This window comes from Vulpes vulpes, chromosome 10 (genome assembly GCF_048418805.1).
Source record: "Vulpes vulpes isolate BD-2025 chromosome 10, VulVul3, whole genome shotgun sequence".
Taxonomy (NCBI): Eukaryota; Metazoa; Chordata; class Mammalia; order Carnivora; family Canidae; genus Vulpes; species Vulpes vulpes.
The window spans coordinates 79190007-79207982 of record NC_132789.1 but is presented as its reverse complement, the minus strand read 5'-3'; the positions used below and the strand labels follow the sequence as shown (position 1 = coordinate 79207982).

The 17976-nt window shown below is 42.3% G+C and overlaps 1 protein-coding gene across 1 annotated transcript in view; it reads left to right on the top strand.

Moving 5' to 3' along the window:
- Positions 1–17976, top strand: part of PAH (phenylalanine hydroxylase) — a 76022-nt gene that overhangs the window by 35946 nt on the left and 22100 nt on the right. Inside the window, exons 4-5 of the mRNA XM_026013097.2 lie at positions 2534–2622; positions 14870–14937. Of these exons, the coding sequence (XP_025868882.1) occupies positions 2534–2622; positions 14870–14937 (157 nt within the window). The remainder of the gene's footprint in view (positions 1–2533; positions 2623–14869; positions 14938–17976) is intronic.

Genomic DNA, 17976 nt, shown 5'->3' with positions numbered 1-17976 from the left:
CGGCCGGCCAGCACAGGCGGCACTTCCGCAGTCTGGTCACTAGATGGCGCGCACGCGCTTCCCCGTCCGCCGGGCCCGCGGATCCCGGACACCTGCCTGACCTGCCGGGACCTATGGACCGGACCGCGGACAGACAGAAGCTGCGCCCTTCGCCTGCAATGTCCTGCGTCCTCGCGGTAACGCTCGGATTGAGAGATACCTGAAGGGATGAGCACTGGGTCTTAAACTGTACGTTGGCAAATTGAATTTAAATTTAAAAAATGTAAAATAAAATAAAAGAGCTGTCCCACCAAAATGGCAAGTGCGGTGGCAGCGCACGGCAAGGCCTCCAAAAATCACCTGCTACTCTGCCTGTTGATGATGCCATTATGGCCATTTTCACAGTTAGGACTGAGGCTCGAGAGCCGAGGATGCAACCTGGATTCCGAGCCAGACCTTGCTGACTACAAGGCAAAGAAGTGAAGCTTGCTCTTGCTCTAAACCTCATTTCATATAATGTTTGTTCTTCTCCGGAACATTGTATGGTCTCATTCATTTGGGGAATATAAAAAATAGTGAAAGGGAATAAAGGGGAAAGGAGAGAAAATGAGTGGGAAATATCAGTGAGGGTGACACAGCATGAGAGACTCCTAACTCTGGGAAATGAACAAGGGGTAGTGGAAGGGGAGGTGGGCGGGGTGGGGGGGGCAGGGTGACTGGGTGACAGGCAGTGAGGGGGGCACTTGACAGGATGAGCACTGGGTGTTATGCTATATGTTGGCAAATCGAACTCCAATCAAAAACGTATAATAAATAAATAAATAAATAAATAAATAAATAAATAAATAAAGTCTCATTTCTGGGGGAGCACCGGGGGCTTTGGCGCCACCCAGGCCACTCCCCTCCTCCCCGCCCCGAGGTCTCCCTAAGCTCTGTGACTTAGTTTCCCCGGAGTCACCGCTCACTTAACATCTTGTGTGGCTTCAACAGGTCGGGTCTTGTAGGCTTTCAGGGCTGCAGGATTTCATGTGTACAGGAGAATCCTGATGCTTTCCTTGTTTTAGAGATTCTTCAGAAACTGCCAACTGGACCAGACCTGACGCCCCAGGGATGGTTGCTGTCGTGAGCGCCATGGAGTCAGCATGACCAGAGCTCCCTCTTCCTTCCTCCATCCCTTCTCCCCACCCCCTTCATACCCTCTCCTCCCCGAGCACCTGAACCACAGTGTGCTCACGGGTCCTGGCCTCATGCACCTTATAGGGTGTCCTAGTCTCCCCCCATTCCTGGGACCATTGCACCCCACCTGTGTCTTCTTCCCCATAGGCCACCCTGGCTTGTGCATCATCCCCTCTCCCCACTAGGGCAGCTCCAAAAAACAAGTCTACAGATTCTTTACCTACTACAGGGCACCGTCAAATCCTAAATGGCTTGACTCCATTTTGCTTCATCAGTGACTTTCACACTGGCTTTGGCCTCAAAAGATTCTTCCAGGATGATGCCTGGGATCCCATGGGAGGGAGACATGTGATGGGAAGGTGGGATCACAAGGGGGGTCTTGTGGGCTTATCCTGGCTTGGAAAAGAACAGCTCTGGTTTCATCTAATTTATATTCTGAGGTTACATGCAATACTCTTCTCCTAAAGAAAACCATAGGGGACACCTGGGTGGCTCAGTGGTTGAGCGTCTGCCTTTGACTCAGGGTGTGACCCCTGGCTCCCAGGATCAAGTCCCACATTGGGCTCCCCGCAGGGAGCCTGCTTCTCCCTCTGCCTGTGTTTGCCTCTCTCTTTGTGTCTTTCATGAATAAATAAAGAAAAGAAAACCACCAGAAACCATGCTACTATACCATCATGGAGGGGAGGGAGGTAAATTTTGAGATAATTCAGAGAAAATCTTCAGGAAAGAGATTATACTGGGGAATATGTTCTAAAATTATTTTCCAAGGTGCTAAGTGAAATAAACCAGACAGGGAAAAACAAATAAAGCAAGGTATCCCCTATACATGTAGCTTGAAAAAAGCCTACCAAACTCATAGACATAGACAGTAGATGAGTGATCACCAAGGGCTGGGGGCTGGGAGAGGTAGGGAAGGGTTAGTAAAAAGGTATGTTTCAGCTCTAAGGTGTGTGAGATCTGAGGACCTAATGTAAAACACGGTGACTGCAGTTGATAATGCTGTATTATATAACTGAAGTTTGCTAAGATAGTAGAACTGAAATGTTTTTACTAAGATAAATATGTGTGAGTTGATGGATGTGTTAAGTAGATGGGGGAAGTGTGTTCGTGATGTATATTCATGTAAGGTCATGATGACGTGCACTTTAAATATCTCATGATTTTATTTGTCAGGTATACCTCAACAATGCTGACATTTAGGAAAGTTAGTTTTCAAGGAAAACGGGAGTTAACTTCTGTATTAATCGGGTGGTTATATGGGATACCACTGGCCCGCCATTGGTCTAATTGCGGCTGATTCATGCTTCTGACCTTGGTGAGGCCTTTGGCCGTGTCCTGCCAACCTTCCGTTCAAGGCTTTGCCCTTTCTGTGTTTCAGTGCCCTGGTTCCCGAGAACCATTCAAGAGCTCGACAGATTTGCCAACCAGATCCTCAGCTATGGAGCTGAACTGGATGCAGACCATCCCGTGAGTCCCTGCGCCGGTGGCCCTCCCAATGAGATCCTCTCAGTCCTCCCCGCCCTGACTATGCTCCACTCCCTGATCCCTGGCAGTGTGTCTTCATCTGTTTGCTTGTATGACATGCATAGAGTGTATAGAGTGTCTTTTTACAGTTTGTCACCACCATTGTTTCATGGTCAATATCCTTGATGAAGCAAGTATGGATTGGCCTCCAGAAACCAGCGTGTGTGTATATACACGCACACACACACACACACACATATCTAAGTGATCTTTCTTTCTGACTTCACACAAGTACAGAGGTTTATTCAGGAGTTTGGGAAACAGTAAACCACTGACAACTCTATGAGGAACAGCATGGCAGGGGTGACCTGGGAGCTGGGTCCTAACATCTGAACAAAAAAATGCAAAGAGAACAGTATATGCAAAGGCTCAATGTCCTGAAAGTATCCAGACTATTTTGTGAGGGCTGGCTGATACCTTAGGTGGGAGGGCCAGATTTTTAAAAGGTCTGATGTGGGGCCCCCGGGTAGCACAGTTCATTATGCACTGGATGCTTGGTTTTGGCTCAGGTCATGGTCTCAGGTCATGGTCTCAGGGTCATGAGATCAAGCTCCATATCGAGCCCTGCAGTGGGAGCTCTGAGCTCAACAAGGACTCTGCTAAAGCTTCTCTCTGCCCCTCCCTGTGCTTGCTCCCTCCCCCTCTCTCATTCTCTCAAATAAATAAATGAATAAATAAGTAAATATTTTAAAAAGAAATAAAAAAACAAGAGTCCTGATGTATCAGACAAAGAAGTCAGACTTTGTCCTGTATCCAGAGAGCAGGAGAGCAGGTCTTCTGGTTTCTGATGAGAGGATCAGGGTAGGGGAACTTCATCACCATTTTTCGTGAGGTGGAGAATTCAGTCTGGACTCAAGGCCAGGGCCCATTCTGACATTCTCCAGGTGAAAAATGCCACCATGATATTGGCTGTCACTCACTGTCTGCCCAGGCAAATGGCTTCTTAATCTCTACATGACTTGGAGGCTGTTGTCAGCTACAGCAGTTTAGTGCAACTCTGAGAATGTCTGCATGTGGCCTGGAGTCTGTTTTCTTACATCTCTAGGGGCCTTTACAGGTGAGTAGTTGTGAACTTGCTCTTCACGAAGGCTCTTTGCAGTAAGCAGAGCAGGTGTGTCCACTTCACAGACGCACTGAGGCCCAGTGGGAGTAAAATGACTTTTCTAAGGTCCTGTGCTAATCTTTGTGTCTTAAGACCTTTAACCCAGTGTTCGCTTTGCTAGATGACAAAGGCCTAGCCAGGGGGCAGAAATTGCAGTGCTTTCCCAGAGGCAAAGAGAGCGCTATTTCTAGAGTAGGCAAGCATTTTAAAATACAAACAAGTGTTGCTAATTCTAGTTCACGTAGTAAACCCCTTATTGTGAACTTAAAAATACAGAAAAGCATGAGGAAGAAAATGAAGATCACCCATAATTCCAATGATTTCTCTTTTCCTCTTGGTGGCATTTTGCACTTTTCTTTTTTTACAGTGAGAAACTGTTTTATTAACAGGAACAAAGGTGAATTCCCTCATGATACCCAGACTTCAAAATAGAAAAAAAAAATTCACCTGTTGTCACACTGTCCCGAAATAATTGGTGTTGATTTTGGTGTGCTTCCTCCCTCATCCCCTCATCTCTTTCCCCCATCTCTTTCTGTTATTTAGATATTAATATATGTAATCAGATGAGGCATATCATGAAATTATTATATATGTGATTTTTTATGCAATGTCATAACTTACTAAGCAGCCCCTATTAGCAAGCATGTTTCTAGTCTTCCCATTACAGTCGTTTTCTGGTCCTTGCATCCTGACAAGGAGGCCACACAGCTTCCTTGATTCTCACTTGTGAAGCGACTTAGTCTCAGGATAGGAATCATATTTTAGTCTCCTAACATATATATATATTTCAGTACCTTCTCCCCCAAAACACTAAAGGTAAGGTAAGGTTGGATCATTTTGATCCCTCTTCACCTTTCTGGGGACAGTGCGGCCTTCTCCTTGTGGGGCCCAGGGGTACGAGACGTGCCCTCTGGGAGAGGCTCTAGATCCCCCTTGAGAGGTCTTTGGCAGTGGGCTGTGGGAGCAAAGCATCTGCAAAGAGATCACTCCTCTGAAAAAGCCGTCTGGCCACACTGACCCAGTCGGTGGAGCCCACCCATCAGAACGTTTTCTCCTCTTACCAGCCTCCGGGCCTCCTGCCCTGACCCTAGATCCTTCTGTTGGCCACACTTGCTGCTCACTTGGGGTGGAAGGGAAAGAGGGAAGAGGCCCCAGACATGGACACGTCCCTCCTCTCATTCTTATGTCTCCTCAGGCAGATGAGCCAGTCTTAAAATTCTCTGGAATCTATTTCTCCTTGCAGACCCAGCCCACATTTTTGGTTCCCTGGCCTCTTGCTCTGATGAATTTTATCATAAAGGAACAATTTTGTCAGGTACATGGTCTTCCCTATAAGGAGGCCAGACTCTCTCTGTTCCGTCATTAGATCCTGGGAACCGATGGGCCAAGGACAGAGTAACCCTTCAGAGTGCTTCCCCACACCCTCTCAGGCCCCACAGAACTTGGCTGCCATGTGTGAGGAGTGACGGGATGTTCTTCCAGAAAGGACCCTCTGTTCTGCTCCATCATGGTGATGGGCAGTATGCTCTCCTGCCCTTGGCAGTGTACACTGATGTTTAACTCAACATTTCACTTCAAGGCCTCCAAAACAGCCGCCCTGAGGAATGCAGCCAAGGAAGGATTGTTCCTGAAATGGAGAGTAAAGAGCATTTGCCTCTCAGTGTCAGCCAAGTGGGAAAATGAGCTAGGAGAGCTACATCCCTCTCTGCCTTCTTTTTGGTTGCCAGTGTCTTGCCCTCCCTCCTCCCCTCTGCTGTCCTCCCTTCTCCGAGCACTTACTAAGCAAACGATGCTCATAGCCTCCATTTCTAGAGCATACAGTGGTGTGCCAGTCACTGCGCTAAGGGCTTTGGCAGCATTTCAAAAATTTAGCTCTCGTAGCCATCCCAGGAGGGTTGTGTTTTCTCATTCGGATGGGAAATCTCAGACGGGGAGGGCCATGTGGCCCGTACATGTGCGAGCTGCATCCCAGGCTGAGGAACGGGGCCTAAAATGATTCACAGTACATGACCCCTGTCCTCCAGGGGCCTCCAGGGCTGGAATACAGGGAGTGGCCATGTCTGCTCTTCCCAGAGGTGACTGGGTTACAGCTTCACAGTTGGACAGTTGCTTGGTAGGCAGAATCCAAGGGGTCTATTTGATTTCCGTGCTGAAATGGACTCTCCTTTCTCCGGCCGTTCTCCAGCCTCAGGGGTCCTGTCCACGCAGTCTCCTTCACCTGGGATACCTTTCCTTATGCTCTCACCTGCTCTTTCCCTGCTGCAAAACCTCTACTCATTTTCTAAGGCCCAACTCATACGTGCGCCCCCCTGAAGCCTTCTGGCTGCCTCTTTCCCAGGCCAGGTTCTTGACACTGATACCGTAGAACTGTGTGCATGGTGTTTCAGGGTATTGAAGACAAATAAATCCACTTCCTCATGATCTATGGCTTCACAGAAGGCATAAGACATAGACGTATAGACATATAGATACACAGACACATACACACACGAGTGAAAGGGTTACATGCATTCTTTCCAAACAAATACATGAAAAAAAAATCTCATGATCAAACAGAGAAGCACCATATGCTAGAACTCCATTTTAAGCATATGTGAGTCCTGTTATCTCATTAGAGACTTTGGAAAGTCCTGCAAACATAAGACTCATTCAACCTAATGTTCCTCAAACTTTTTTTGTTTTACTTATGGAACCTCCTTTTAATGGAATACCTAGCAACATTATCTTAAAGGGTAGTGTTCCATGAAATGCAGCTTGGGTAATATTTAGTTTAAATCATGAGGCATAAAAGTACATGATTAAACACTAAATTTAATGAATCAGATGGCATGTGCTATCAGTTCTAAGGTCACTGTGGACTGGAGTGGTTAGGGAGGACTTCTGAAAAGAGGGAGATGTGGATTGAGCCCTCTTAACAACCACAGTAGGCTAGCCACTTATCAAATAATCCCCAAATCCTCATGGCTTAACCCAAGGGAGAGTTATTTCCAGTGTAGGTCAGTAAAGAAATTGCTGTACACAGTCTTGCAGAGACTAAGTCCCTTCCACTTAATGGCTACACTTTGCTCCAAGTCCTCAGAGCCCTTTTCATTCAGCCAGCACTTGGGGAAAAGGGAGCGAGAATTGCTCCCGGGTTTTTATGAGCCAGGTCTGGAGGCAACTCACATCTTTCACTCAAATTTTATTGACAGTAGCCCAGTCACATTGCCACTATGAGCTTCAAAGGAGAATGAGAAAAAGTGGCGAATGATGTTCTATGAAAGGAGGATGAGACACCCAGAGCAGCCATGGAGCACCAGCGGCCTCTGCCACACAGACCCTAACCTCAGAGCTCCCTATTCTAGTTCCATTGGCACCTATGCCAGTGTTTAGGCTGAAGATCAGCACAGGGAAGCTTTTTTGGGAGAGAAAATATTAGTCTACACAATTGTCCTTCTGCATTTATTTCTTCTACTATCTAAAGCTCTCAAACTATTTTTCAGTTTTTCAGATGTAGATGTTGAGTTTCTCTTCTCTCCAGAAAGAGCCTTGCACTTCCCAAGCTCAGGGCTATACTTCTGGTACTTCTCTCCTCTTTCTTTCTCCCACCTAAACTTCTTCACCTAAGGGCCTCAATGGAGTCTGTTCTAAGGATGTCAGCCAACTGAGTCATCAAAGACTTGTTGTGCTCCTCCTCAGTTGCTCTGCCAAAGCACAATTTTCAAAAAGTTAAAAACAACTGTCATACAGGTATATAGTCAACGTTTGTCAAAAAATCCATTAACTCAGGAGAGAGGAAACCAGCAAGATGAAACATTGGTGTGAAGGGAGCTACAAAAGACCAAAGTATGGATGGTTGTTGAAAAATCAAGTGCTGGAGTGAGATCATAGAGATAACTATACAAGTGATTAATGTTCTAGAAATTAATAAAGCCATAACTGTGAGTGTTCCTTTTTCTACTGGACAGAAATCATAACTTGATCATAAAATAGATATTTTACTACTTGTCCATCTTCTATAAGTCAGCATCTCACTTTAAGAGTCTCACTTACTAAGTAATAAATTGCATATCAAATTAAGTATACATGCCCCTCAAGTGTATAGTGGCCTTGTTAAGCAGTGATTTAAATTTTTTGCATAATTTTTGACAGTTCCTATTCAGAAGTATGCTGAGTATGTCATGCACTGGAAATCCAGTGATAATTAAGACAAATAGAGCCCTGAGTTTAATGATATTAACAAGCATAATGGTCGTCTAAAAGGAGAAATCCTCAGATTGCCGGGAAAGTATATTATAGAAGAAAACCAATAAACTTGGAAAAAAAAAAAACAACAAGGAAGGTCTTTAAAAATGCAGTTTAACCAGGATGGAAAGGCCAAGTAGTAGCTCATTGGTCTGGAAGAGTGGGGAAGAATATTCCCATAAGTGGTAATAACATTGTGAAGGCCTTAATCAGAGGGAAAAGCCTGGCATGTTTAAAGAATTAAAATAAGACCAAATGGGACAAATTTGGACTGTAGTATGCAGAACTTCAATTGTAGTTCAACACAGAGCTGAAAACACAGGTAGAATCAGATTGTGTAAGACCTAGTGGACGGTGTTAAAAATTTTGGACTTTTTCTACGACTGATGAGAGGCCATTGGAAGCTTTTGAGGAAGGGAGCGACCCCACCAGATTTGCACTTTACAAATCTACTTTGGCTGCAAGCCTGGGGAGTCATGGAGAAGACACAAAGAAAGGCCACTTGGGGAGCAGTTGTGGTAGTCCAGGTGAGAAGTGATGGGGTCCTGAACTAAGGGGTGGCAGTGAGAATAAGGTAAAAAGGATAGACTTAAGATATTTGGAAGAAATAATGATTATTACAAAAACTGACTATCAGATATGAGAGAAGAGAGGAGGAGGAGAGAGGTAAAACAATGACCCCCAGGTTACTGGCTCAGACAACCAATTATCTGAATTCTTCCCAAAACAGACTTCTTGGCCTTATTGATGGCGGCCACAGCCAGCATCAGAGAGTGGGCAAGGGGCAGGGCTGCCCTGGTCTATTGGTTTGCAGATTCCTAGCCAGTGCCTGCAGGATGGCAACGGCAGATACTGTACCTTTTTGAAACTCTTACCTGCTGCGTGCCATCCTTCATCCAGTTGGTGTGGGACTGATGGAATACAAACAGCCTCTCGTTATTAGCATAGATGGAATAGAAATAGCAAGGTAAGAGTTCTACAAAGGCTGTTTAGAAGGCCTAAGATTGGGTGATGGGGCACAGTGACCCATTCCAAACTCTATCCTTTTTGTGTTCTGAGTCAGATTTCTCAGCTTTGGATTTCCCACCATTTTGCACAAATGGGTCATTTTTTTTCTTTTTAGACTCAGAATTTTACTTGGTTCCCTGCCTATGTTACCTGATCTAACCCTCCCAACACTGTGAGGTAGCCCATGGTCTCATTTTACTGATGAAGAAACATGGGCTCTGAGAGTTAAACTGATCAACCTCAAGCCAAGCTCCTAGTGACTGGGGTTAGTAATCCACCCAGCATGTCTAACTTGAAGCCACTCATTCTCCTGGCTAGTTTAAAGATGGCATTTCTAAGGTTTAACCTCAGCCACGAACATCAAGAAATGATTAAAGATCTTAGTCTAAAATACCCAGAAGACTTTTCCATGTAGTTACACACTCCCTGAAATTCCCACAAAAACAAAACCACACACTTCAACCCTCAAGTTGCAAAAATTCTGACATTAAGGAAAGTGATTGAATGCAGACTGCAGGTGATGTTCTAACTTTGCATCCTGTAGAATTCTCTCCATTTTGTCCCTTCTACTCCTCCCTACTTCCCCCTCCTCTCCACTCCTCCTTCACCAACAATATATTTTCCTGTCAAAACATACTTGGTTACATGCAGTGCAACCAAAATTGCTGCTATTAGCTTAATTGAGACGGGGTGATTATAAATAAATTACATGCAGTGCTACTGAAATTGCTGCTATTAGCCTAAATTGAGACAGGATGATTAGTCATCATCAAGTAAAGCTTAATTCAGAGTGTACTTAATTCAGAGTGTACTCCACACGGCTGCAGAGGCCCTGTGGTCATCTGGCAGCTCAAATGATGCAAGGCCAAACCACCAAGAGATGGACTTCAAAGCCACCGTTCTTTTTCACTGGTAACTGAGGGACAAAGGTCCTTGTAGCCTGGTTGGTGGGAGCTTCTTAAAGGTTGTTAATGAACTTGTTAGGCACTTAGAACTAGAGAGGACTGTGGTTAGGAACTTTCCCTGTGGAGGATCTGTATAGTATGCTCTACATGTGTGTGTTGATATATCTCAATGTGTGAATCTTCTGTTACTTCTTCATAATTTTTTGAGATGGATTTGCAGTACTATTTTACTTTACTAAAGAAATCCACACTCACGGTACAAAACTTCAAAAGCATAAATAGTATAGAAAAATACCAGTTATTGTTTCCCATCGTCATAACATTTGTTAGACTCTGGTGTACTTTTTCCATCATTTCATTTGTGTGTTCCCTCTAACAGAGTTGATGCTTACAGGATATACAATTCCACACGAAGCTTTTTTTTACTGATGCAAATATCTTTGAACTACTGGACCAACTACCTAGATGAAGTACATTAAAGATCAAAGATGAAGAGCCAAGTAGAGAAGAGAAATTGTCATGGGCATCTCATTCCTAAAGGCAGCCTGATAGAGTAGAAACCCATGGGTTCAGGAAAGTCTTGCCTCCTCATCCTGCCTCAATTCTCAAACCTCAGCCTACCAGCATGGGTACAAACAGAAAACCCTAGGGGAGGTGCTGGTTCTGCAAATGGCTCTATCAGCTTCATTTTCCTCATATCTAGATCAAAATATAGAAACAGATATTCTCCAAGATGTCTTACAGGTGCAAAAGTCTATATTATGATTTAAGGGTTGTAGAGAGCCATTTATTATTGTTAAGTAAGACTGGTAGGTGAAGATAACCGTGATGATCACTCCTTAATGATTGGCAAGCATTAGGTTTATATTTTGAGTCCTTAGTATGCCGATCTATTCTTCATTTAGCCTGGTAGGTAGGTTCCTAAAGGGATACATTTAATGCTGCTTGGAAATTAAATCAGGGCACCTGGCTTCCTGACTGTATTATCTCAAGGCAACTTACCTTTGCCCAGTAGGAGTGCACCAAGGGTAGTTTTAAATTTTCAGATTCCTAAGCCTTCCTACCTGTAATTAATGATTCCAAACCATTCGGTACTCTAAGGAAAACAGAAGAGCGATGCTTTGTAGTAACTGTGTCATGGAATCTTTTCTAAACTAAATAATCACTTAATTTGGGAGTGTACTATTGTAGTTAGGTTTGTAATAAAAATATATGGTATTTTAATTTTCCAATGTGAAACATTTAGATTTCTCCATTTCTCAAAATATATCTTAAGAAACAAATTCTTTCTTCCTTCCCTCTAATCGTCCCTCCCTCCTTCCCTCCTTCCTTCTTTGTCATTTCCTTGTAGTTCTTTCTGCATGACAGGCTCTATGCTACAGATTCTCAGACTATGTATATATATGGACCCCTGGTTCGTTGGAATTGCTGGCAAGCCCTGATTTAAAACAATGACAGCATAGGGGAAGAGAGGAAAAAATAAAACAAGATGAAATCAGAGGGAGACGAACCATAAGAGACTGTTAATTATAGGAAACAAACAGGGTTGCTGGAGGGGAGGGGGGGGAGGGGGGTCACTGGGTGATGGACATTAAGGAGGGCACATGATGTGATGAGCACTGGAGGTTATATAAGACTGATGAATCACTGACATCTATCTCTGAAGCCAATAATACATTGTATGTTAATTAATTGAATTTCAATAAAATTTTAAAAAGAAGAAAAAAAGAAGAAACAATGACAACAACAACCAACCAACCAGCCAATCAGATAAAACAAAGCAAAAAACAATATCTAAGAATCGGAGTATTTGTCCTTGAGAAGACTCCCTTAAATATTATACTTCACATTGCAAGCTCTTGTTTACGATTCATTAACACCTTGGTTTGGAGGGATGGTGGGGCAGAGAAATTGCAAGGTAAAGTGCGTGGAAGGAATGAAGGAAGTTCTACAGTGATGATACTAAGTCTCTAGTCTTTTTTTTTTTTTAAAGATTTTATTTATTCATGAGAGACACACAGGAGAGAGAGGAAGAGACATAGGCAGAAGGAGAAGCAGGCGCCATGCAGGGAGCCCGATGTGGGACTCGATCCCAGGTTTCCAGGATCACACCCTGGGACAAAGGCGACGCTAAAATGCTGAGCCACTGGGGCTGCCCTCTAGTCTTTCTAAAATTCAGATTACAGTCGTTTCCTTTTTGTAGAATACCCCCTTTCCAGATGTATTAATATATATTTGACATATCACATTGCATGAGTTAAAAGTGTATATAATACAATTATTTGATAGACATATATATTGCAAAGTGATTATGACAATAAGATTACTTAATACTTTTATCACTTCACATGATTACCATCTGTGTATATGTGTGTGTGTGATGAGAATACATAAGATCTACTCTCTTAGCAACTTCTGAGTATATAATACAGTATTATTGATTATAGTCACTATACTTACGTTAGGTTCCCAGAATTTATTCATGTTATAACTGTACATCTATACCCTTTGATCAAAATCTGCCCATTTCTCCCAGCCCCAGCCCCTGACAACCACCATTCTACTTTGTTTCTATAAATTCAGCTTTTTAAGATTTTACATAGAAATGAGAGGATACACTATGTTTTTTTTTTTTTTTGGATACACTATGTTTTTGTCTGACTTATTTTACTTAACATAATAGCTTAGTCCATCGATGTTGGAAATGGTAGCATTTCCTTCTTTTATGGTTGAATAATATGATATATATTATGTCTGTGTTCTACTATTATACTAAATATCATATATTATAATATATATATAATATGCGTACATATTTTCTTTATCCACTCATCTATTGGCAGACTCTTAGATTGTTTCCATATCTTGACTTTTGTGACTAATTCTGCAGTGAACATGAGAGTGCAGATGTCTCTTCAAGATCTTGCTTTCATTTCCTTTAGATACACCTCCAGGAATGAGATTGCTGGCTCATTTGGTAGTTCTGTTTTTAATTTTTTGAGGAACCTTCATACTGTTTTCCACAGTGGCTGCACCAATTTCTATTCCCATCAACAGTATGTAAGGGTTCCCTTTCTTCCATATCCTTGCCAAAATTGTTATCTCTTGACTTTAAAAAGAAAAGATTTTATTTATTTATTTGAGAGAGAAAGAGAGAGGAGATAGAGAGCACAAGCAGTGGGGAGAGGGAGAAGCAGGCTGCCTGCTCAGGGAGTCCGACCCCAGGATTGGGATCATGACCTGAGCTGAAGGCAGACATTTCACCACCCAAGTGCCCCTCTCCTGCCATTTTTATCACAACCATTCTAACAGGTGTGAGGTGATATCTCATTGTGGTTTTGATTTGCATTTCCCTGATAATGAGTGTTGGGCATCTTTTCAGGTACTTACTGGCTATGTGTATTTCATTTTTGGAAAATGCCTATTTAGTTCCACTGCTCATTGTTTTAATTGGAATTTGTTTTGGCTGAGTTGTATAAGTTACTTGTACTTTTCAGGTATTAACCCCTTATTAGATATGTGATTTGCAAGATTTTCTCCCATTCTTTTGATCTCCTTTTGATTTTGTTGGTTGTTTATTTTGCTATGCCAAAACATTTAGTTTAATATAGTCCTGCTTGTTTACTTTTGCTTTTTGTTGCTTGTGCTTTTGGTGTCATATCCATAAAAATCATTGCCAAAAACAATGTCAAGAAGTAATCTTCGAAAGAAGAACAAAGGCAGAAGTATCACATTTCCTAATTTCAAATTGTATTACAAAACCATGGAAATCAAAACAGTGTGGTACTGGCATAAAACAAAACAGACCAAGCAATAGAACAGAATCAAGAGCCCAGATATAAACCCATGTGTATGCAGTCAATATTTGGCAAGGTAGCCAAGAATACTCAATGGGGAAACGATGATATCTCTTCAATAAATGGAGTTGGGAAAACTGGACATTCACATGCAAAAGAATGAAATTAGATGCCTATTTTATACCATTCACAAAAATCAACTTGAAATGCATTAAAGACTTAAATGCAAGACCTTAAACCATAGAACTCCTAGAAGAAAGTGCAGGGGAAATGCCCTTTTACTCAGTTAGGCTCCTTTCCTACTAAGGGATATGTTTCAGTCACACTGAAAGGCACTGTTGGCTTCTTCTCACTGTTTAGAAATATGCTGCTAATGAACTGTTGGGGAAAGGCGACCTGCAGGTTAGCCTCAGAGAAGTGATCATCATCATCTCTATAGATTGAGCCTGATTCCTCCGTTGAGCCCCTGCCATGGTGTACAGTTTGACAATTACTGAATTGTAGTGAAAAGAGCATGAAACTGGGTGATTCAAACCCTCTCTTCATCTTCGCTTGACTCCTCTTTCCCTGGGTCACTGTTGATTTGAGAAGGATGGGGATAATCATACCGATCAACCGTACAGGTTTTTTGTGAGACTTATAAATAAAAGAAGTCCCTAGCCCACACAGACAGGCACATAGTAAGCACTCAATGAATAGTATTTTAAAAAATTGCAATAGCAGCAAGTGTGTATTTGTTTGTTTATTAAGAAGCCGGGAAGCAGTGCTAGACACATACCACTCGTTAGGAATTTAGTAGATATTGTATATTTTCATCATGAACGTCTATCCTACTAAGGGCCTAATTTAGTAAGTTTGTGAGTTAGAAATGCTATAGATGAGGGTTTTTTTTTTAAATCTGTACACTGTTTGCACTTTGAAGTTCCACAGCAGAGAGGCCTACACTGAGTTGAAGGTGTTGCTAATGCTGTGCCATCCATAATACCCAGTGGGAGAGCTTACCCTTTGTTTCACTGAAGCTTTATTTTCAGAATGTAAATCTGAGGAAGGAGAGCTAGACTGTCAGGGCTCACAAGCCCCCATTCGAATCGTGCATAAATATGCTGGATGTCCCTGCTCAAGCCTTGAGAAATTAAACATCTTCTTTCTCCTAGGGTTTTAAAGATCCTGTGTATCGAGCAAGACGAAAGCAGTTTGCTGACATCGCCTACAACTACCGACAGTAAGTCAGCTCTGCTTTGTCTGGGGGAAAAGAGAAGAAGCACACACCTAGCTTACCTTTTCCTCATCCGAGTTTGGAGAATACTAGCATAGAGTCCTGCCTTCTGTGTGTGTGTGTGTGTGTGTGTGTGTGTGTGTGTGTGTTTAAACCCTCCCTTTAATAACACATGTTTTTGTTTTTTTTTTTTTTAAATACTGGTAGACAAAACAAAATTACCCACTGCGCGGGGGCCCAGCCCTCTTCTCAGCTTTGTCCCGTCCTTAGGCACTAATGTCTGACGTAATTATAAAAGGCCTCAGCCCTGAATAAAACAGCCTCTGGTATTCTCCACATTAAACAGGGGGAAAGGAAAAAGAGAATCATTTACATTCAAGGAGGAATTGGCTGCTTTACTGAAATAATGAATGAATCATTTGATGTTTCAGATAAGCCTTGCCTCAGTGTTCTACTTTTATATGATCTGACCCAGCTGTGTAGGATAATTTTTGGATGAGTTCCTTTTTTTTTTTTTTTTTTTTCTCGTCTGGGATTCTACCCTATTTTAGCCAAAGGAAAATGCAAATATCAAGGATATCATTTGGGAAGAGAACTGTTTTTGCTATTTTGAGTCCTCAGGGACTACAGAAATGCCACCAAGGGAAACGTGGTGATTGAGGCCTGAGCTCCATTCCTGAGTTAAGGACATGAGAAAAGACAGGCTCAAGAAGAGACTTAAAAATTGACCAGAGCCCTGAGGGAATGGTACTTGAATAGCTTTGATAGACTATGGGGAAGATAAGGAAGAGGGTAGGGTTCTTTTTACTGGGTACAAAGTTATCTTCCACATGGAAAGACCTCCAGAGAAAGTAAGACAATTTCCTTTTCTGAATGACTACCAACAGTGGAAAAATTCAGAACTGTGCTGACCTTGGTTAAATCTAGGTGCCTTTGGGCCTTGGCTTATAACAAGCAAGAATCATGGAATATGGCAACCCGCCCTGTCCCTGTCTTTGCTTTAGCATGGTCGGGTGGACACCATCAAATCAGGTGTAGACAGGAATCCTTTTTCAGGTGATCAATAAGTAAATTGTATTTATGATCTCCTTGCTATGTCTGAGGCTTGGCTAAATATTTTGCTTACATGATTTCATTATTTCATTTAGAATTCATAATAACTCCTTATGTTTCAGATCGGAAAACTAGTGTTTAATGCAGCTGAGTAACTTGCAGAGATCATATAATTCGTAGGTGGCATTGTCCAGTTTTGAATTCAGGTTTCTTCAACTCTAAAGCAAACTCATCCACTTCACTGAGTGCTGGGATTCTCAGTCAGGAGAACACATTTTTCATATAGGCCGGGGCTTCTTAGGAAGTACATTCATTTACTGCTTAGCTGTCAGGATTTGAAGGAAGAAACTGATCCCCTAGCTTCTTTTCCATAAAAAATGTTAAACCTAATGAAGAATCATGGACTTGATTGAATGCCTCACCATCCTGGATGTTTATCAAGTAAGTTAAATTGATTATTGAGAACCATCTGTGGATGGAACCATCTGTGGCTGGCTCTCTGAGGAAATTTAGAGATCTAGTCAGTTTCTTGATTTTTACAGTTGAATCTCAGATGGTTAAGTGATGTGGCCAAGGCCATGTGACTAGTAGGGGTGAATTTGTTCTCAAATTCAGAGCCTATTTCAGAACTCATTTTAGGTCCTCTTTTTAAAACTTGTGATGCTGTTTACCATCCCTTTCTTCTTTGAAATAGTTTCTTAGCTCAGTATCTGGCACAGTGAATTCCCATTATTCAAGAATTATTTGCTTAGGGCAGCCCAGGTGGCTCAGTGGTTTAGCACTGCCTTCAGCCCAGGGCGTGATCCTGGAGACCCGGGATTGAGTCCCCTGTCAGGCTCCTTGCATGGGGCCTGCTTCTCCCTCTGCCTGTGTCTCTGCCTCTCTCTCTCTCTCTCTCTCTCTCTCTTTCTCGCTCTCTCTGTGTGTGTCTCTATGAATAAATAAATAAAATCTTTTTTTAAAGAAAAGAATTATTTGCTTACATTTATTTGAGACCTCCAAGTCGATACTTGTGGCACTTCTGCAATTATTCCCAGACATGCACAGAATGGGGAAAAATTTGAGTTGCTTACCTGATACACAAGTTTCCAGGTCGAACAAGGTGATACCACCTTCTTATTTCAGTTCTTATACTATAAATAACTACCTTTTGAGATCTATTTAGAGTCACGTTTGCCAAATTTTTGTACCTTTTGTTGATAATTTTAACATTTAAAATGGCCCCCCAACACCGTGGTAAATAAAGTGCTGTGTGGGGTTTCTAAGTGCAAGATGGCTGGGATGTGCCTTTTGAAGAAAATGTGTGTATTAGGTAAGCTTCATGCAAACATGAGTTACCATGCTGTTGAGTTCAATGTTGATGAATCAACCATATATATTAAACAAGATTTCTTTATATAAAGGTCACACAAAACAAGGTTCAGTATTATCAGTTGATAAAAATGGGACCAGAAGCTCATGGGACCCTAGTCCTGTGTTTCCTTTTGGACCAGTGGTTTAGTGTTCAGAATTCATAATGACTATATGTAGGATAACTATCACATACAATGAGTATCGAATGTTTTCCCCACTCTCCACTGGTTTTCCTCCTTCCCTTCTGGGGCTTCTTCTCAGTTCTCCCTGGCTTGTTCATCCCACCCCAGAAAATGTAATGTCTTTCAGGACTGAACTGTGGCCTTCTTCCTTGGCTTCTGCCAATAGCCCCCACATTCAGATCTCTGGGGCTTTCCCAATCATTATTCCACAAAGGGAATAAAGCATAAACTCATGCATCATGAGTCATAGAATCACAGGATATTGATCAAGTGATAAAACATATCTACTAAGTTCCAGAGCTTATCCCAAAAGTAAGACAAACAGGGTCCATGTCCTCCGGGGGAATACTGAGGAAGACAATGACAAAAGTGCCAACACTTTTAATGACAATAAATGTGATAGGTATTATCAAAGTCAAAACTTGGGTGTCATGAGGCCATATCATTAGGAGTTCAA